The sequence below is a fragment of the Siphateles boraxobius genome, unplaced genomic scaffold, assembly GCF_051911475.1.
Source record: "Siphateles boraxobius isolate OS27281-9 unplaced genomic scaffold, OSU_SipBor_1 16, whole genome shotgun sequence".
Lineage (NCBI taxonomy): Eukaryota > Metazoa > Chordata > Actinopteri > Cypriniformes > Leuciscidae > Siphateles > Siphateles boraxobius.
The window spans coordinates 2,899,961-2,922,521 of record NW_027508766.1 but is presented as its reverse complement, the minus strand read 5'-3'; the positions used below and the strand labels follow the sequence as shown (position 1 = coordinate 2,922,521).

The window sequence follows — 22,561 nt, the reverse complement described above, 5'->3', positions numbered from 1 at the left end:
ATTAAATGACTAATGGAATATAATTACAGTATTTAATAATGCATTTAGGCTACTGTTTATCATAAATACCATATAAACCATGAAGTTAAATTTTGCCATGATATTGAGTTGCTATAGGCTATGCCTGGTTTTATCTGTGGTTATCATGATCTAAATGCATGATACTGGATGACCAATGGTTAATTTTAATAAAACTCAAACAGTCAGAATAAATATATTTTTAACAGATGTTACTGTTTTTGTTAATGGACATAAATTTAACAGTAGTATTAGCTTGAGTCAGGATGCAGATTTACTGTCAAATATGCGTTTTGAGACAAAACATGTAATATTAATATTGCAGCCTGCACTGCAAACTGTGCTGAAGATAGGCTACGTGCCATCAAAGTCACTTTACACTAAACAATATCCCCCATTAGCACATGCAGAAAATAAGAAATATAATTTTCTATTCAGATATTTATTTTAAGGAAAAATGACAAATGTTTGAATGTTCTACCTCAGATTTGTGAAATGTTCACCTGTTTGGCAAGTGTTTGTCATGATATGTTCTGACAATAAAGAGTGGGGTTGGGTATCGGTTGGGTTTTATCCGATACCAGTACCTACTCTGTATTATTTAAACGGTTCCGGTGCTTAAACGGTTCTTGAAACGGTACTTAAGAAAACGAAACCGCACACACTTCGTCAAAAATAATACACTTTTATGTACAACTGGACACAATATTAACTTTAATCTTTAAACAATATAAAAATAAGTAACATATGGTAATAATAAATAAACCAATATAAAATAAAAATTCACATTTACATAATATCAAATAAAACAACATTGTATCAAACAATGTAATAATACTGGAGATGAATAGAGATTACTACCAGGGTAATCTAATCTCAACATGGCTCCAGGTTCCCATGTTTTGTCAGCTTGAACCAGTCATGTAAGTTATCTGGTCGTTGTACTAGTTACGGCAGCGGTGAGTTTGGCATTTCGTTCCCACTGCGTCTTAGCTACGCAGCATTGAGTGAACCTATAAAAAGAGAACGTCTCTGGTTACTGGTGTAACCTATGTTCTCTGAATAGGGAACGAGATGCTGCGTTCGCTGCCAAGCTCCTCGCGCTGCTGACAAGCTTCCTTTTGAGGCAGAGAAATCTGAGGAGCAGATGATGCGCGCGCCAATATAATATGAGGCGGCGCCCGCGCCATCAGCCAATGGATCGGCGTGATTCTATATGGGCTTCAGACAATCGGCACACAGAGAGGGTGTTTTGACACGTAATTTTACACGTGAAATGCAGCCAAACCTTGGAGCGTTTTGTCTTCAACATCTTCATTAATCCCCTCGCTATCAGCAGACGTTCTGGGAGTCTCCCGCATATTGATAACGGCTCCCTGATGCCCGCAAATTACTTAAAATCTCCCGCAATATAGAGCGAGCAAGCAAGAGCGCGCATGCGATGCAGAACATGCTGGGCTCCAAACCGTATAGTGCGCGCACGGCGGAGAAGCAGAGAGCGAGAGACCTTGCGTGTGTGCGCCTCATGACACAGAGAGTCTTTGTTCTTTTTTCTTCAAATTTTCATTCTTATTCGGTCTGGTTACTACCGTTTACGTCGGAACCGTTTCCCTATTGGCACCGCGTTTCGGTACCCAACCCTAATAAAGAGTAGTTTAAAATGCTTTTTACAAAACAATTAACGCTCTGGTTTCTACAACTTTCACTTAGGAGCAAAAATCTGCCTTTATACTCGAAATAAATAAAGATTTGACATTTATCGTGATAATTATCGATATCGACTAATATTAAAAAAATGATCATGATAATTTTTTTTGGCCATATCACCCAGCCCTAATATAGTACCATGTAAATATCGTGCATCCCTGCTTTTAACATAACACAGCATTATAAAAGCGGTGGCACTCCTGGTGAGAGATGCTGAAAAACAGGATGCAATACAACAGTCTGTATCTAGATGTCTGTGCATCGACCTTAGGCAATTTTGATTTGTGACAGTAATGAAATAAGGTTGTGAAGGATGGAAGTACAATGTGTTCAATGGATTGTACTGTTGTTTATGAAACATCTTTCCAAGGGACTTTCAGCAGATAAAAACCTAAATAAAAACGGTTTTGAAAGTTATGAGTTTTCAAATTACATGTGATCTAGGACCTTTATACAGCACATGCTATTGCAAAAGTCTATCCCTCGCACCCTCATTTTCATCTGTATAAAATTAAATATGGCATCTACCTTGCAGACAAAATTTAAGTAAAAACATGTCCTCTGCACTTAAACTACCTTGAACAGATTGCAAAACGGTTTGCTGTGGGCATACTAATTTAATATAAAGTCTATATAATATTAATAGAATGTGTATTCAAATCTTTCTGCTAGAATAAATGTAATGTCTTTGAATTATCTTCATCTGTGGTACTTAATTTGCAAATAATGTTTTAACTTTTTTTCTCTCTCAGCATTGGGAAGCATAATTAGGAAGGTTGCACAGAATGTTTTTAGATTCCAAAACATAAGGAAAAACAGATCTGGCAGAACTAGAGATGCACCGATTGATCGGCTGGTGATCGGAATCGGCCGATTTTCACGTGATCGGCCATGATCGGCGACCGGCCGGTCAGTCTGACATCTGCCGGGTTTTTTTGCCGGTCAAATGCACTCGGGCGCCGCGTGATTAACATCACGCAAAATCAGCATCACACGTGCACACAGAACGCACATGTAGGAAACCTCGTGAATTATGGCCGTTTCACACCGCAAGCGTGAGCAGCGCAGGGTTTTTTTTCCCCCGGCGTGCATGTTTATCAATGAGTGCATTCACACCGAGAGCAGGAGCAGCGCGTGAGCGTTGAGCAGGAGCGTTGCGTGAGCAGCAGTGAAGCGGGGTTTCGGCACAGAGTCTATTTTTGCTGCGCTGCTCGCGCTCAATTAAAGTGATTGTTTAGCCTGGCTGGACATGTGGCAGACGAGAAGAACGGTTTGCGAAATAAAACTTGCCATTGATGTACAAGTGATTGCAATAGGCTGTGTGTGTGTGTGTGTGTTTTGAGAAACATCTTTATACTGCAAGGCTATATTTATTTTATTTTTATTGGCTATTTATATATTATTTTATTGCAATTACGTTTTCATACAGAAGTTTAGTTTCGTAAATAAGTAAATATATCACTTTTTTTTTAGTTGAATATATGGAAATGAAAATGGTTCTTCCATACCATAAGACTGCATTTAGATATGTGTGAATTTCCCACACCAGGAGTAATATAAGTATAATATACTTTATATAGTTTTATTTTATTTAATTTGTTCAAAAAATGTTCTATGTTCTATGTAAAATGTTCTATTAAAGAAAAGATAGAAAATAAATATTTGTGTTTGCTGTAAAGTGGTTAGAAAAAATGAAATCGGAATAGGCTAAAATCGGTATCGGCAGGCCAAACTCATGAAAAATCGGAAATCGGAATCGGCTTAGAAAATTGTAATCGGTGCATCTCTAGGCAGAACCCTGGCTCACTAATGAATAGAGAATCATGATTTCAACAACAAAAAACTCTCTTCTGTTATTATGGGCAGGGCTGGAAAAAAAAAGTTCTGAGACATATTGGTCGTCGTTATTATATTATTGTATGTTCATAAGCGTAAAGCCTATGAGGCATGATCTTTAAAAAAAATACTATTTATCTACATTCAGGTGTAGGTTCAGCCCTGCCAGTGAAAAAAAAAAAAAAAAAAAGAGGTTTGGGTCACAAGCTTCACACAGCAGACAGCATCACCAACAGATTCCTGCAGGTGCTGTATGAATAAAAAAAAAATCAGGATTTAAGGAAACATGTGGTCTTTTGAGATCACATATCACTTAAAATAAAAAAGTTAATGTGATATGGTCTGCCCAGGCCATAAATGAGTTATGATTGATTGATTTCCATTACACGAGAGTAGATGTTAAAACTTCATGCTGATTTGTACTCGGCTTTCGCCAAGATAATCACCAACTAAGACGTAGCTTTACAGTAACCTATGCTTCTCCATCCATTTACGCTTCTTTCCATCTGGTGACGTGAATCTTCTGTCTGGTGTTAATACAGTGTATAGCGCGTCAGCACACACAACGGCTGCAACCACAGTGCGGTCCCCCCATAACAACCCTCTGGATTGAGCGGAGTAGGGAACATCTCTAGGGTCTTCAAGTGGGCACCTTCCGTCCTCAGTGTTTCGTCGACTAGCCCACGACACCTCAAGAGGGCTCGACAGTGACTCTGGCGTCCCAGAGTCACCCCCCTCCGTCCCCCACTCAACTCAGCCCAGGTTACTGACCTCTACTTCCCTCTTGCTGCTGAGACCTAACCACAATCTCTCCGCAACCCAACCATACGCGCCAACCCGTTTGACTAAGGCTGTCGAGCCCCACTGGTGCGTTAATATGCAGTTTCAGTGGCAACGGTTCCGTATGGCATACCACCTACCACAAAACACAATATCTGCCCAACCACCCGTCATTCACGCAATATACACAGGAACGTAATGACTGTAAATACTATACAACCTATACAAATAAACCAACAGTTGCTGCTGAGACCTAACCACAATCTCACAATCTCTCCGCAACCCAACCATACGCGCCAACCCGTTTGACTAAGGCTGTCGAGCCCCACTGGTGCGTTAATATGCAGTTTCAGTGGCAACGGTTCCGTATGGCATACCACCTACCGCAAAACACAATATCTAACCAACCACCCGTCATTCACGCAATATACACAGGAACGTAATGACTGTAAATACTATACAACCTATACAAATAAACCAACAGACCTTTCAAGTTTTCAAGAATTCTACGAAACCGTAGCATGGCGGCCTGTACACAGCCAGCTAGAATCTTTCAGTCTCAACCACAGCCAGTTGCTGCTCCTTTCTGCTGCTTCAGATAAGTTCTTTACTGTACGACGCAACTCTTGGCCACTGAATCCGACGTCTCTGAGGAACCGGGTTGTAGAATGTGCCACAAAACCACGACAACCCACTTCCACTGGATAAACCTGGACTCTCCATCCTCGCTGTTCTGCTTCAGTGGCCAGATGAGCATACCGCAGTTTCTTCCTCTCATATGCCTCATCTACCGCATCCTCCCATGGCACTGTTAACTCTATCAGTTGAACAATGCGTGCTGATCCAGACCACAAAACAATATCTGGTCGTAGGTTAGTGGTGGCAATCTCAGGTGGAAAAATAAGCCGTTGATCAAGATCAACCAGCATCTTCCAGTCCCTAGCAGCTTCCAGTTGTCCTGGGCGAGAATTGGTGTTAGCACCTTTTCTTGGTGGTTGCTCGCCTGGGCGGAGGAATATTGTCTTCTGCGTGTAATGTTTTGCTAGAACAGGCGGCAATTTATTGGTCATACTACGCTTGCCTTCCAATGCTAAAGCCAAACATCGCAATACTTGGTCATGGCGCCAAGTAAACCGACCCTGGCTAAGAGCCACCTTACATCCTGTCAAAATGTGCCTTAATGTGGCAGGTGATGAACACAAAGGACAAGATGGATCCTCTCCTACCCAGAGGTTTAGGTTCTGCGGTGATGGGAGGACATCATATGTTGACCTAATAAGGAAACTGATCCTACTCTCTTCCATTGACCAAAGGTCTTGCCAGCCCATTTTGCGTTGTTCCACACTCTCCCATTTCATCCACTCTCCCTGCTTGGCCTGGGAAATGGCCTTTATACATCTCATCCTCTCCTCCTGCTTTCGCACCTCGTTGACTACCAGCTTCCTCCTTTGGGCTGGGCCTGCCTTGTACCATTTAGGAGGAGCTAAACTGAGCCCAAAACCCCCTCTTCCATGCTGTACCTGTCCCACGATATCCCCAATTTGAAGGTCAGCCTTTGCCTCTACTACAGATTTCTTTGCTGACCACTTTCTACCAGTTTTTACCACAGGGGCTGTCTCCCTTACACATTTGTCGCGTGACTCTGCTAAAGTCATTTCCAGTCTGACCTTGGCACACTTAAACTCCTCGGTTAAAGCAGAGACTGGCAGCTGCAATACTCCTTTACTATAAAGTCCCACTCTGCTGAGGCAGCGTGGAACTCCCAACCATTTCCTGATGTATGAACTTATTAACGCTTCCAGCTTATCCACTGTTGTCAAAGAAACCTCATACACAGTCAGTGGCCACAGCAACCTTGGCAGTAGACCAAAATGAAAGCACCAGAGTTTCAGTTTGCCTGGTAGAGCACAGCTGTTTATGCTCTTCAACCCTTCCACTGCTTGTCGTCTAACTTCTCCCACTCGAACTGTGTCCTTTAGATCCCCATCGTACCATCTCCCTAGACTCTTCACTGGCTTCTGAGAAACTGTTGGTATTGCCTCACCATTAATGAAGAATGTTTTATCTACTACCTTGCCTTTAATTATGGAGATGCTCCTTGATTTAGAGGGCTTAAATTGCATTCGTGCCCATTCAATATTATCTGTTAACTTCCCCAATAACCGATTAGTGCAGGCTACCGTTGTAGTCATGGTTGTCATGTCATCCATGTATGCTCTGATTGGTGGTAGTCGCATCCCAGAAGCCAAGCGCTCTCCTCCTACTACCCATTTTGATGCCCTAATGATTACTTCCATTGCCATGGTAAAAGCCAGTGGAGAAATGGTGCATCCTGCCATTATTCCAACCTCTAAGCATTGCCATGTAGTAAGGATAGAGTTTTTGTTCACAGATTAGAAAATAGCTCACCCATAAATGAAAATTCTGTTTTTCAATTAACTCATGTCATTCCAAACCTATATTACTTTCCACTGTGGAAGAAACCTTGTATATATTTATGAAATTTATATATAAATTATGGCCTTCTCCATATGATGGGTTGGGAGCCAGACTCAAAAATGTGTCACAATGAGATAACATTAATCTTCAACCATCGAACATTAAAATGAAATTTAAAAGTGTAAAAGCACTTTAAACAGACCATGAATAACCCCAACAGCAATAACGGACGGGTTAAATATCACTGTAGTAATATCTGTATTATGTAACATATGTTGCCTTAATCAAAAATGTTAATTAACTTCAGCATTACGTGAAACTATTTCAAAGTGATTTCTGTCATTTTGACAGATTATAAATTGTATTTACCTGTGAAAACAAACCTGAAAACAGATGTGAGGATTTGAAGAGAAAGCCGAGAGATTCTTCGTGCATTCCAGTGAATTATTAATGGAATATATCGCAAATTAAATTCGGGAGAACAGACAACAAATGTGCAGCATGTTGTCCTTTTTCATACTTTTACAGCGGATTGCAAAGGGAAAAAAGAAAATAATAAAGGGGAAAAGTAAGCACAGACTGAAAAGAGTTCTTGCCATAGATATTCTTGTTATAACATGTCACGTTAAAATACCAAGTGTTATGTTATTCTTATGTCTGAAAATAAATCAGGAAGGAAAATGACAGCTCATCCATTCAAACTGACGGATAAGCTTTATTTGTAGGGCAACCTTATGATTTGACATTATTAGTTTCAGCCTTCTTGAATTGAAGTTCCCCAAACCGGAAATGCCAGCCATAATTCAAAAACACAGTAAACTCGTCATGAATAAGGTGGATACCCTAAGCTGATAATAATTTTCATGTTATGGGTGATAGCCGATAAATGGCCACCATTAAAAACCTACTTTTTTGTCTAAATTAAAAATTAAAATTAAAAATTAAACCAAAACTTAAAACCAAAATCAATATTTGAATGCTAAAATTAAATTAAGGCATCACATCATAATGTACAGTATGGAAAAATTTGTTTAGAGATTTGCTTAAGATTACATTTACTGTGTTTGTTGATAAATTATTAGTATTTTAAAGGGCTAATTTTAAGTGAGCGTTAGATGATGGCAAATATTATCTAAATGTCAAAAATCGAAATGCTTATATTGTGCATTCCTAGTTCTGTTCATCGCACAAAGCTATTATATGCTTCAGAAGACTTGGAATATAGACATATGAATCACTTTCCAAAATACTTTTATAATGCTTTTTTTTTCATTGTGAAACTTGACAGCACCTGTCCTCATTTCACTTTCATTATAAGAAAAAGAGATGGCCAGGATATTCTTTTATGTTCTACAGAAGTAAGTCAGAGGGCCTGGAATGACACAAGGGCGAGTAAATGATGACAGAATGACAGTGATCCATGCCAATTATTTTATATTAAAATGAATTTCCCTTAAAATAGTTCCAGTCTCTGTGAACTGATTATGCATGAGCTTTCAGAATTGTTGTAACTTCATTGTGTGTGTGAAATGGCACAAATCATATTCTGGGGGAAGCAGACCAGCAGGACTAAAACAAGCCCTGAACATCTGCAGTACCTCTGATTGTTTCTATAGAGCAGTGCTCTGGACCGCTCATTGGTTCAGCATGACTGTACACTCACAACCCAAAAGTGATCTGAACCAAAAGCCATCTGGTCTCGCATGCATTTCCCCAATCACTAATCCTGAAACACAATAACACTGAAGCTTCCTGTAGTGGAGCGCTTCTATTCGCATCTCTGCACCTTTCTAAAGAGAAAATATGGAGGGAAACCAGATGAAAAGAAAATAGGAAAATAACACTGAGTCACAAAAAGGCACAGAGGTAAGGGGCGAATTAAAGAGACAGACATGGAGGGGTTGAGTGGACTTTAGTGGGATGAGTTCTGGATTACCTTCATAGAGCTGAGCATACTGAGGAAATCCTGCCGCCCGGAGCCACTCACAGGCCTCTTTCGCCTCCAGCTCTGAGAGAGAGAGAGAGACAAAGATGAATTAATGAAATCAATAAGATAATCTATTCTTTCAATTCTCTCATGATATTAATCATTATCACTTGATTAAAATGAGACATCCAGAATACGTCAGACCTAATCTGACTACTCATTATACCGTGAATTAGAGCCGTTTAAAGTTATTTAGATAATCTGTGGTTTATCGGTGGTCATGGCAATGAGAGCGGAACTGAAATATTTAGCTGGTATTCCATGACACAGAACGATTCAACAAACTTTTCAAAAAACTAAATGTGATTAAATAATAGTTCTGAGCTAGAATATTACTTATATTTGTAAGTATACAGTATTCTACTTTAACTGTAATCATGGAGACATTGGTCTTCATTCAACTATCACCAGTCATCAGTGGAACATGGCACTTGTGATGAACAGTGCCTTCAGATTGGCATGAAATTCCAGACATCACCATGGAAACTGGTGAGGTGATAGAGTCGGTCAACCAACTCAGGAACAACAAAAATTGAGAGGATCTCAGCAATAACAGCCCAGATGCAAGTACAACCTGAGGCTGATATTCAAAAATAATAATACATGTTTTGTCTCTTAGAAATGCACATTTCACAGTAGCTTAAGTTGGGATGCAGTCTTGGGATGCAATTTATGATCATTAACAAAAATAGTAACATCTGTAAAAATTATAACAACGTAATTTTGATAGAGTAAAATTGAAATATTCTGACTGTTTGAGCTAGGAATATAATTACAGCATTTTTGTTAAGTTAGCATTTGTACATTTGTATTTACTAAATATATTTAGGCTACTGTTTTTAAACCATTTAGTTACATTTTACCGATTCACTCACTTGTTGCGATGTTGCCTGAGGCTAAGTCGGTGCTGACAGAAATTTAATTGAAATATTATAGTAATCTGGCTAGTTGTCGCTTCAGTCGTTATAAAATTGCTATATTCGCGCTTTCGGGGACTAATATTCCCTTGGTGTGCTCTGATGTGTATAAGGCTGTGTATCACCAACAATGTCAGGATACAATACGCATCACGATACTAAAGCCACGATATGATATGTATCACGATATGGATCAATTTGTAATTTAAATTTCTTTTGAGCAGAGTTTAGTAACAGTAATATCTTTAGTGAATAAACAGTGTTAAACAGTTGTGATAACTGAAAAACTATTTAGTGTTTGTCATTAAAAAACAATGAGAGTTAAATTAAATAAGTGTTGGAATGTGCACCAAACACAGTAATTTCTTTACATTAGGGATGGAGCCGATCCGATCCAGTATCGGTATCGAAACCAGCGTAATTCACGTATCGGATTTTCCCGATCCAACCTGCGGAGATATCCGATATCCATGAGCCATGTCTGCGCTCAGGGGCGGATCTACAGGGGGGCAAGTGCCCCCCCCACTCTAGAGCCTACATTTTTAATGAATGCAGTGTATGCTAAAGACGATCCAGCATCAGCAAAAACAGCGAGTCTATTACGTTAGCCAAAATCAGTGGTCAAATCGCTCCTCGTGATTTGTAAGAGCACTCTTCCCTTTGATTAGCCTAATTTTGATTTTTGTAAAGACAAGAACAGCTTAATAAAAAATATAAATTGTTTGTATCAATAACGTTTACTGATGGTCGCCGTTACGTTACAACACACAATACAGTGCCAATTAGGAGATCGATCAGTTGATTAGCTAAGCAAATCCAATTCCTCTCAGATATCACAGCAATGAAACCAGGTTACAACTGGGGAAATAACAAATACACTTAGGATTATTATATTAAGTAGTCTAAACATAACTGGTGTGTGTGCATGTGATAAATCTTTCTGATTTTATATTTGTTATATAGGCTATTATTAGCTACATGGACCTACAGTGTAATGTAATATTAGGTAGGGGTGGAACGGTACATGTATTCGTATTGAACCGAATCGGTACGGGCGTCACGGTTCGGTGCACGAATTTACACGTAGAATAGGCCTACACGGTATAAAAATAAATAAAACTCTAAATAGCGATAAAATTCGCTCAATTCGTGATTGGTCTGAACGCAGCATATTGAACAGACTGCGATGTCAATATTGCAATGCTGAACTGTGTGTTTACGCGCGCGAGAGAGGGAGAGGCGCGAGCGCGATCGAACTGTGTGTGTGTGTGTGTGTGTGTGTGTGAGAGAGTGTGAGTGTGAGAGAGAGAGAGAGAGAGAGAGAGAGAGAGAGAGAGAGAGAGAGAGAGAGAGAGAGAGAGAGAGGCGCGGGCACGATCGAACAGTGGAAACAAAACCATACTCCGTAAACATATAATTCAAACTGCAAAGTGTTTACATATATTTGTGTACACTCGCAATAAAACACAACATTGTGCTTTTGTCACACTCTCTTGTCAAACTGTAACCCACAACTATCACCCAACCAAAATCACACACACACACACACACACACAGTTGTACTTTTAAATTACAAATTCTACATTGATTAAAAAAATAAAATCAAATGTGGTTTTTAATGGTAGCCTAGTATTATTTTATACGGAAATCAATTATTTATAATTCAGATGAGAATAAAGTTAGGATTAATTCAAATTAAGAAAAACAAATATATTGATCTGAAATATGGCAAATTATTTTTAAATTCATTCAAACATACCAAACATATCGCAAGGTCTTTGTCTTTTTATTAATTTAATCAATAAACTAATTAAATTATATAAAACTATTGACAGTGCACTACAAATAAACTGGTTGTATGACTTTATTAATAAAACTTATTTAAAAAATACAAGGTTTAAGACATTTATAAAAATGTCTTCTGCATTTTTGTTTTGCTTTTCACTCCATCGTACCGAACCGTGATGTCTGAACCGAGGTATGAACCGAACCGTGACTTCTGTGTACCGTTCCACCCCTAATACAAGGATAACCAGAGGTTTTCACATATTGACTTTTGCAGGCAAGAGTAGTTTAAGAAAGTAGCTGGAGCCTAACCATTAAGGCTAAAAGTCCTTGGACACAATTATTGTACTTTGTTTTTTTATATTTTCATTTTGCTTGTTATAATTTTACTTTTTAAAAGATGCACGGTTTTGTTTTGTTGGAACACTGCACTGGGCTTATTCCTGTTGTGAATTAAAAACCTTTGCAGTGTGTAAGGGCATGATTAAACAATAATACGGTATTGTATTGTATTATAGGTAAGTACATCAAAACAATTGCAACAATTACTTTTGAATGCAATGTCTAATTGAATGTAAATAAAGCATTGTTAATATACTTAAGTTTTGAGTTATTTATTTACATGGCAATAATAGTAATTATAATTAATATTAATAATAGGTTGATTTAAGCATTTTGGCCAAATAACCCAACAGATTAGTTATTTGTAACCCAATTTATTGGGTAAAACTAGTTACCTAATTTATTGGGTTAAAATAACCCAACAATAGGTCGGTGCTATATCAACCCACCATTGGGTTAGCTGTTGGGTCGTTTTTAACCCAACTTTTTTAAGTGAGTAGTATTTTAGTCCTGACTAAATTAAATACATCGACTATAAATCCAGATTCCTTATAATTAAAGCTATCTTTTGTTGTTTTGACAACAATATTAATGACAGACACATATGGCTGCTGTCACTTTAAGAGCTAGAGCACGGATCCTGTTTTCATTATACTGTCACATGCATTTTATGCTTATTTAAGCATAAATGGGGGTGGTGATGGCGCAGTGGATAAGACACATGCCTTTGGTGTGAGAGACCCGGGTTCGAATCCACTGTGAGACACCAATGTGTCCCTGAGCAAGACACTTAACCCCTAATTGCTCCAGAGGCGTGCGACCTCTGACATACATACATACAATTGTAAGTCGCTTTGGATAAAAGCGTCAGCTAAATGAATAAATAAATTTAAGACATAACCGACTGTGTTGGATACTCACCAAGACCGACAGTTTTGACATAATTTTGCTTGTTTTTGTCTGTAAAAGCGATATAATCCGTGAAAAATAACTTTTGTTACTCACAGGCTGTTTGTGAGGCGGCTTTACTCTTATGTATGCATGCAGAGAAAACCATCTCTCAGAGAGCGTGCGAGTAGGCCTACTGAATAGTTTAAAATCGCTTGAATGTTTAGCGTGGTAAGACTTAAAAAGACGAGCGCATGGTAAACTTAAGTGACAATGCAATCCTCGCCCGAATATGCAAGTGAATATTCCGTCATGTCCTAACTCCTAAAGCGCGAGTGTAGTATCGCCGCCTTCAGTGCGTTTGACGCTTGCCTTGAGCAACCCATTTTGAGAGACAGAAGACGCGGCACAGCTGGATTGTAAGTGGGAGACCTGCGGGAATGATTAGAATAATGCGTAATACTCGCAATCCCGTGCTGAAATTCGAGCCCTGAATTGGCTACATTCAAAAGCACGAAAGTATCGATACAGCAGTTGCGCGCATCGTCAGGAGTTCATGACAATGTATCGTCGTATCGATATTCTGAGCACAGCCCTAGACGTAATGGTAGCTCATTGGTGCACACTTCAGAGGCGCCCGCGCCATTGGATGTGCTTTTGCCGCAGCGCAGCCAATGAGTGAGCCAGACACTCACTGTGCTAGCTGTCAGCTGTCAACGTGAAATATATTTTTTTTATTAAACAGTGTTAAAAATGAATTAAAAAAAATTTCAATTACTTTTCCAAAACTTTCTGGGTCTTATTTTTTTTTCAAAACCTTTCCAGGCCTGGAATTTGCATTTGTCAAATTCCATAACTTTTCCAGTGTTTTTCAAAACGTACGAACCCTGAAAGTTACAAAAGTAATTCAGTCAAGAGCAATGAGATTGTTTGATTAACATTATTGACACAGACGGCAGCAGGTATAGGCTATAAGACCAAATGCACAGATCTAATATACTGACAAATTTCTACCAGTTTATCGTATCTCCTGGTTTATCGCCCATAATTAGTTGCATGGTCCACAGAAACATTTGAGTTACTGAAAACTAAATACAAATTATATCATAACGATCAAACAAGATATAGCCTATGTATGTCCACCTCAATGTTTTCATTTCAAATGCAAGATGTCACTGTGAAAACCAAATAAAGTCGAGTAATTGCAAATCAAAATCACCTGGACCATGGTTTCCCAGCTTTTATTGTCTTATGTACCACAAAACCAAACCAAAAATATGTTTTTATTAAATTGTGTTATTCAGCATTATTATTAATATTAACCTGCTTGATATTGTAAAAATGGCATTTGTTATCATATAATTCTTATTATCTTAATCATAAACACACTGGTTTGTAGTGTGAATAGGTTTACCATTTACTGCATATAGCAGCTAATGAATCTGAAGCTACTGTTTACTACTTGCATTAAGATCCTGTCAGTTGACTGACTCGACAACAAGACCTTAAAGAAACAAGACAAACTGAAGTGATTGGCCTGAGAAAATCAATACCGACATAAATGTTTCTCATCTGCCTCTATCTGGACACAATCCAACAAATCTAAGGAGCAATGAAACTGATCCCATTATCAAACAAGTCATCTCAATAAAAACACAATTTAAACCTGAGTGAGAGTGAGAGAGAGAGAGAGAGAGAGAGAGAGAGAGAGAGAGAGAGAGAGAGAGAGAGAGATTCCCATTGATTTGGATTTCAAACATGTTATTACACAACAATCATGGTTTCATCAAATCCATATTCTGATAAGCCATTCGCGCACATTTCACACTCCATTGGGATTAGTAGTGCTCTCCATCATTAGATTTGCAAGACCACAAGAGAAATTACATGCTTCAAGTTTACAGGGGCCATTGAGAGCTCTTTGATTTGGTTGATGCCAGATAGAACAAATCAGTTTACATAGCACTAGTAAACATTCACCTTATGTCAGTAATTAGCCTAGGAAGTAGGGGTTGAACAGACTTTAAATGGTCTGCCATGGCGCTTTAAGCTTGAAGTCGACTAGACGCTGATCATTCATGGCATATAGAGGGCGCAACAGGATAAAAATCTTTTCAAGTCCACTTTTACGCACCGTTTTAGTTAAAATGACAAATAAATGTATACTCAGAGAGCGCTCCACAAGATATGTTTGATGAAGAGAGACGCTGCCAGGTGCAATTCACACGCAATTGCTCTCACTCACACTAATACATTCATATAAATATAATCTTTACTGTACTACTTTATCTATATCTGATTTAGAACGAGCAGAAATCTGTGAGAAATATAAAGACCCAAAGACAAAAGAACTGATAATAATAACCTGTTTTGTAGAAGCGCAGTGTTGTAAGCCTGTCTATAGGTCCAATGGCGGTATCCGATAGAACAGGTGAAGGTCTCGGTGTGTTACTGTCTTTTCCACGTGCCAAAGTAATTTATTTACAATTAAACTTATCTGACCCCATTTTATCACAACCTCGAATATAGGTTAGAATGCCAATTGGTTATTGGTCATTTATATAATAGTTTAGCAGCACATTTGATTATTCTTTCGCCTTCTGTTTAACGTGGGTCTCACGATAACAAACTCGCCAGCTTAAGGCTGGTAATTGGCTATATATCTGAGATGGTCGCATTCACGCTTACACAATCAAAGACTTTTGTATAGCCCCCCTGTATACACTTGAAGTTAAAGTAACGTTTACTTCAGGCAGAGGTATGGCCACTACTAAATATATAAGTTGACCAACATTACTTCTCTTATAATAGCTTTAGATTGGCCAAGCCGTGGTTTCCCAAGTACACTTATCTAAAGTAACATTAAATTAAAACAGAGCCCAAATTCAGGTTAGTCAAACAGCATTTTGCTGCCCTAAATGGAAATTCCATTCTTGTCTTATACATAAACCAAGTACACTTGAATTAGTGTCAAATTATTCTTCACTAATCTGATGCAGATTTTGCGGTAACATACAAATCCGTTTAATCTACTTCAATTTCAGACAATTTCAGAGTAAGTCAGAATATAATCAAATGTTTACAATTGTATTATGTCAGGTAAATGTATTATGCCAATTACATAATCAGTTAAATAATAACAAATACAAAACACTAGGCCTAAATGCTCTGGAATAAAGGGAAAAGATGATAACCAGACATTAGAAAATACTTTATGCTGAGTGTCTTGCACACACTCAACATCACAGGCTAATTTGAGCTACAAATCGCCCCGGGCCTCTTGTCACAATTCCTTAAGTATACCCAGACCTTTTTTCATATGGAAACATTTGTTAACAATGGGAATTTACATTTAGAGGTTACACCTTTTGAGGGCAGGATGTCATTTGCATGAAATACCCACCCTCCATTGTAAGCAAGATCTATCTAAACTCTTATTACCTTTTGCTTTACTTCTGTGGAGACGAGACCTTTGTACCAGTCACAGTGAGACATTTTAAATGATACCAAACATGTATAACACTGTATGATAATTGTTCACATTAAACCATATGAGAGAGAGAAGGAATGGGGGAAGAGGGGGTCAAGGGAAAGAGATGTAGATTAGGATGATACTGAGGTGAGACTTGCGTCTCGAATGGTGATGCTATTTTGCATCAGAGAAAGAGAGAGAGTTCTAATGTTAATTTTCTTTGTTGCCCTCTCTTCAAGTTTTTCCAGTCTTCCAGTTTCATATGCCATAGCTGTGCACAAGGCAACCCGCGTTCGAGACTCGAGGTTCAGGCTTATTTGTTCATCAATGACGTCAGCGACTAGTTGACGTCAACTCGACTTTCATCACATAAATGGCAACTTCAAAAAATCTGAAATCGTTCATCCCCCACCTAGAAGAATTGAGGTACAGTTTGAGAAACAGTTACCTTCATTTAGGGAAGGAGTGAAGTAGTTTTTATTTTTATTGAATAAAGGATTTGGAATCGGGTGGCATATAATCAGGATTTATTTTGCAAAAACGGATATATCAAATATACTGGGATGGCATTTCAGAATATGCATTTGATAAAACCATGATTAACATGTGATTGTGTTCACTGAATGTCAAAAACATTTTCTCTTTTCGCAGCATGAATAACAATAAGATTTCATAAGACAGTCTCATTAGAACAAACATTCTGAGCATGAACTATTGTCATTTGGGAAGCTAGCCAATCAGATCCAAATGTAAACTGACTAGCCAATGACCTTGCAGCATGAAGAAAGGAGTAGGGAACCAACATTTTTCAACAGAATAACCCTGTCAATCAAAACAGCAGCTGTGGCACGGACTTGACGTTATGCCTATAAACATGATTCCAAAACAATTGTATAGACTGCTCCCAAGTGTTGTCAGTAATAGTCTTTGTACTCATATGGCTGTCAGGGTGAGTTGGGCTCTGAAATTCTGGCCTATTTATAAAGGCAGGCGCAGTCTGCTGAAAGCCCTTCAGGATAATCTCTGGCACACTGAAGCAAAATTGTGTTTAAATGAACAGATGAGGATTTAATGACACACTAAAACAAAATATGTTTATTTACAGGCTTCAGAAATCATTACCATATTTCATTTCAGTGTTAATTTATTATACATATAATATGCAATTCTTCCTATATACAAAACAAGACATACACAAAAGGTATTCAGCAGTGAACACATACATATACACACACAAAATAAAATCTAAAATAATTAATTTCAGAATGTAGTGCAAGACTCCTTTCACAAGGTCTTAAAATTGCAATTATATATAGTAATTTTATGATCTTGTGAAATGTGACTAGCACTGCATTCTGAAATGTATTGTAAATGAAACGGTATATCTTATATGCGAAAATAGAAAAATACCAAAGTATTGTACGCAAATAATAACAAAAGTCTATTCAATTCTGAAAATATCAATTTAATCTACAACAAAATTACGAAGAAATTAAGGTGAAAAGCGAAAAGTAAAACAATAGTGCTTATTCCCCCCAATGCTACTGGATACCAAATTATAAATTGAGATGCCAGAAGAACTCAGAAATGCCAGATCTGAAAATGTGTGTAAATATGCATGTGCATATGAACACAAATGGTCACATACACACACTCTTCATTCCTATGATCAGATCGGCTTTGTCCGTTTCCTGCCTCCATACACTGCCCCTTCAGCATTCCTGAACTCCCTGACTCCCAGCAGTGCTCCGGGTTTTCTCGTGCATACGCCCACATTTCTACTGCCTCTAGATCATATACTTTAAGTCATTAAACATTGCAACAGTGGATTAGACTAAGATTTTCATAGCACGATAAAATCTCAGAAAATATCAGTTTCATGGTATATGGTAAGAATTGATTCGATATAGATTAATTTGGAAATATATTTCAGGAGTACATTTTGTTAAAATAAAATGAATATTTTTGAAATATGAGACATTGTTTCTTATCAAAAGTAACTAAGGACAAAGCTTATTGCAAATATTGGATAGGAGACAGGCTAAATGATGTTTAGTGAAACTTCATTTTATGTATCAACTGAAAATATCATTGAATTAAAAGATCAATCTTGGGATTTAAGAATTGATATAATGACTATATTCAAGTAATACATTAAAATTAAGATTTTAAATGTTTTGGAGGATTCTTTTTTTGCGGCGTGGGATGGAGTTTGGTGGTATCAGCCTCACATTTCTCTGATATTTTCTCCGCTGCAATGCATGCATATAGTATGGCTGTACACAGGTCGACGAGTCTGACAGACGTTCAAGAAGCATTTGTGTACGCACACTTGACATTCTACATCCGGATGGCATTTTTTCACAGTAATTTTCATGCTGTGAATAATAAGTAAATAGCCTACACACTTTGTGAATGTCAATTTTTATACCATGAAACCCTATAGGCAAGAATTTGAATTCATCATCATTACTGTACATTTTTCTCCATGTCAATCATCAATACAACTTGCAACAGTTACTATTACTGATAGTTGTATGTTCAGGAATTATTGATGTTGTAATAAGAAATTCAGATTGATAAGAAGTTCCAGACAGGCATAAAACATGAACATTCCTGTAACTGCTTCTCTTCTCAGGAAAGGTGGAAACCCCCTAAGTAAAGTGTTTCTTTTTCCCTCTCCTTCTCCACAACCCCTCCCTCTCTTTTCCTTTTCCCACCCCCTCCCCCTTTCTTCATTCAATAAACAGGAAGTCTAAAGAGCTACGGTATTAAAATAAGGGGATAATGGGTGAGTGCTGTGGGTTACCATGATGATGATGATTGACATTTAATCTTACTGTATTCTTTTGTTATAGAATAATCTCCTACAGTATAAAAAGAGATGTTGTTTCTTTTGTGATGTTCTTCCATGCATGAACCCATTTGAGAAAGCTCAAGGGACAGCAGAGATAGTCAGTTCATCAATGTACTTTAAAAAGAAGTGGAATTCCCCACCAGAGTGGACCCTGCAAAAATATCCGTTTTTGAGGCCGATTTTATAACATAGTCACTCTTTTCCACTGCTGGTGCAAAAATCATGGATGAAGATTGTGAATTTTTCACCGGTTTCTATTCCAGTCATTTGACCCTTGACTTCTAGTGTTATCAATAATAAAAGGGCCTGATGGCAAAATACATTATATTTTGAGTTCCCTATCTGTCAATCATTATGACTTTATGTCCACCGAAAATCACCTCTAAGTTTTGGAAAACGGCCAATGAAATTGGTGAGTGAAATTTGCATGCCAAGCCACTCCCCCTTACATACAGGTATATAAGATGGCGGCACGCATGCACTCATTAGATTTTTGCTTCGGACCCGAGAACCCAAGGTCCGTCCCGAGACCCGAGCGGGTACGGGCCCAAAACTTCGACGAGTGCCTCGGACACGGGTCAGGTTCGGTATTAGTGGCCTCGGGTTTTGGGTAATTTTAAATAAATGTGCTTTTTCCAAATTGACCCGAGAAAACCTGAATTCTTTTAAACTATCTTGGGAATTTAATTTTTTTTTATCATTTAAAACAATTCCATGACAATGTTATTATCTTACTTTTTCTTACTTTTAAGTTCTCTCTGAATTTGCGGGTCTGTGTGTAATGGACTCTACACACGGTTGCTTCTGCATTTAGACTCCATTACTCCACATTTTTGCCTACCTTTCAACAAACGCCATCAGCATGGATTTTAGACTCGCTGCTTGCAAGATCTTCCACTGATTACGGTGAACGATGTCAATCTGGCATCTCTCACACCCTCTATTAAAGGTGGGGTATGTGATTCTCTTTTTTGTCCATTTTTTAAAAATAACTTGAAATCCTATACCTAACCCACTTACAGCCACTGAGTTAGAAGCACTGAATGAAAATTAAGCAATTTAATCATCTGTGGAACGGGCAGGACTTGAAAAACTCCAGCCAATTATTTCCAAGCCCACCTAGAATCATTGGACAGTAAGTTCGTCAATCAAACGGTTGTACCATACCCCCCTCCCCCCAGCGTGCGTGACCCCCTTCGTGCGTATACTCAAAGCTTGTGACGCATGCGCATCTCGTCAGTTAAGCCGGATCCATGATTAGTAGTAAATCGTCATTACAATCTCTCGCGCATCTGAGTTTTCGCTCATGAATGATTGCGCGTCCATTTTCTTTGAATGGGTGGAGTCAGGGCCAGTGTTGAAGGAAAGAAGGTAGGACCATTTTAAATTGTGTATTTTCAAAATCTGCCGGTTGTTTTCCAAATCACATACCCCACTTTTAAGAAGGAGAAGGGCTTTAAATCGGATGTTTCAAGTTATGTCGACAACTTTGAGGGAAAGTTTTCTCAAGCTAACAAGCAAGCTAGCTTAGTTTATGACAGTTCATACTTTTATACATTCTGTTTTCTGAAAACCTTTTTAGATCTTCTGTTTTTATAGTTTTACTAATGTTATTATGTATTATATTAGTAATATAATATAGCAGCTTCCAAATCAGTCAGTAGGACACTGGGATTTTTCCTGACTGACTGCGGGGCTGCAGACTTTGGATACTTCAATGGCGTTTACGTTCGGGTCCAGTCGGGTTAGAAAATAAATGCCGTCGGGTTGGGTAGGACTCGAGTCTGTCTTGGGTTTTTCTTGAAACATTTTTTATTTATTTATGCACGTCGGATACAGGTAAGAAATGATTTGGTCGGGTACAGATTTTAGGACCCAAGAAGACCTCTACTCCACATACACCAAAGCTCCAGCAGCTGTCTTCAAGGCAGCAGCTTCACTGGGGTCTTATTATACGTTTCTGCTGCATCCTCATTGTCAGCGTAAATGAGAAACTAGGATATCCCAGAGGATTCTGTTCTCTGCTCGCAGATCAGCATACGCTGTCAAACCATGTGAATTGCTTGATGTTTTATAAAACAAGGATGTTATGATAAACTTTCCTCCCTAAATTTTTCTGTAAAAAGTATACTAAGTAACTTCTGATAAATATTTAAACAACCAAACGCTCAACTTCTTGCCAAACATGGTTTTGAGTTCCGAGACACTGACTGTGCTACATCCATAACATCTATATACAGCCCAAAGACATGTCTGCAACAGCTCTGAGCTAAATAAAGCTCTTGTGAGAGTAATGATAGAGGGAGTATTCTGTTTGTATCAGCATTCCTCTCACAGCTGTTTCAAGAACATGCTTTGAGGTTTTACAGCATTCATAAGTGTCTCTGTGTGTTGATATGAGACCTGTACCACAGTGCTCTATAATCGGTCCCTTGACATGTCCCTTGCCCATCTTGACATGGCTAGGTCTACATATAACTATTTGAGCACCATAAACATCAGGAATCTTTGTATTCAAAATTGTACTCCGAATCACAAAAACAAGTGTGATATCAGAAAGTCTGTACCGTCATGTAAACTTTCGACGATGTGCACGTTTTTAGTGGTATTGATGTTCAAGCGACTCCTGGGGTTTTATAAATGAAATAACAATCAACTGCAACATTATTGCAATTTTGGTCCCAAACGCATCAATGAGCTCCCAATGTAGACATCAATGCAGCAGCAATTCAACAATGTTTTGATAGCATTTTTAAAGAAATGTGTGGTTTTTTTTACAGCTTAGCAGGTAATTGATTTGACACGCATGCTACACAATCGCTTGCTATATGCCATCTTTCTTTCTCCATTACTGAAGTTCTAAAATGTTTTAAAATGATCACTTGTGTGCTTAAGTAATTATGTTGACAGCCTCTGTAACCGCTTGCCAATGAGTGTCTTTTGTTAGACCAGCAAAGAAACCAGCAGAAAGGATATTTTCAGATCCTCATATTTTTCCTTAAGTGCATCACTTTGGTTCTCTCATTGTACGAAATTTTGTGAAAATACAGTATGTGCATAACACACATAAAGTTCAAATGTTTGGTGTCAGTAAAAACCTTTTTTTAAATAAATCAATTTTATTCAGCAAGGCTGCATTTAATTGATCAAAAGTGACAGCAAAGATAAAAATCAATCTTGCCTGAACTGTGTACATTTTCTACTGAACAAGACAGCATCAAAGCTGAAGAAATATAACCTGGCATGTATCCTGACTACACTTTCAGCATTTTAAAGAGATGTTTGATGTGACAGCACCACAGTAACACTGCAAATTGCGTTCAACAAAGATTTTGTGGGCGTGGTTGCATTACCTGATTTGCATAAATCTTTAGGGAATCAGCCAGGCACTATAAACGTTATCAGTGGCTGCAATTCAGTGTTGTAAATTTCCCCACAACACTCACTGTCAAAGAACATTGTCAAAAGTAATCATCATTCGATTTCTTTTTATTATTTTTTACCTACATCCCTATCTCTACCAGTATAGTAGA

General features: G+C 38.2%; 1 protein-coding gene across 7 annotated transcripts in view; it reads right to left on the bottom strand.

Moving 5' to 3' along the window:
* Positions 1 to 22,561, bottom strand: part of stard8 (StAR related lipid transfer domain containing 8) — an 83,733-nt gene that overhangs the window by 28,524 nt on the left and 32,648 nt on the right. For 6 of the 7 annotated variants that reach the window (XM_077231091.1, XM_077231092.1, XM_077231089.1 and 3 more), the window contains one exon: positions 8,717 to 8,788. In XM_077231091.1, the coding sequence (XP_077087206.1) occupies positions 8,717 to 8,788 (72 nt within the window). Of the gene's footprint in view, positions 1 to 8,716; positions 8,789 to 19,869; positions 20,822 to 22,561 lie in introns of those variants that run through there. The other variant, XM_077231095.1, reaches the window with a different exon arrangement.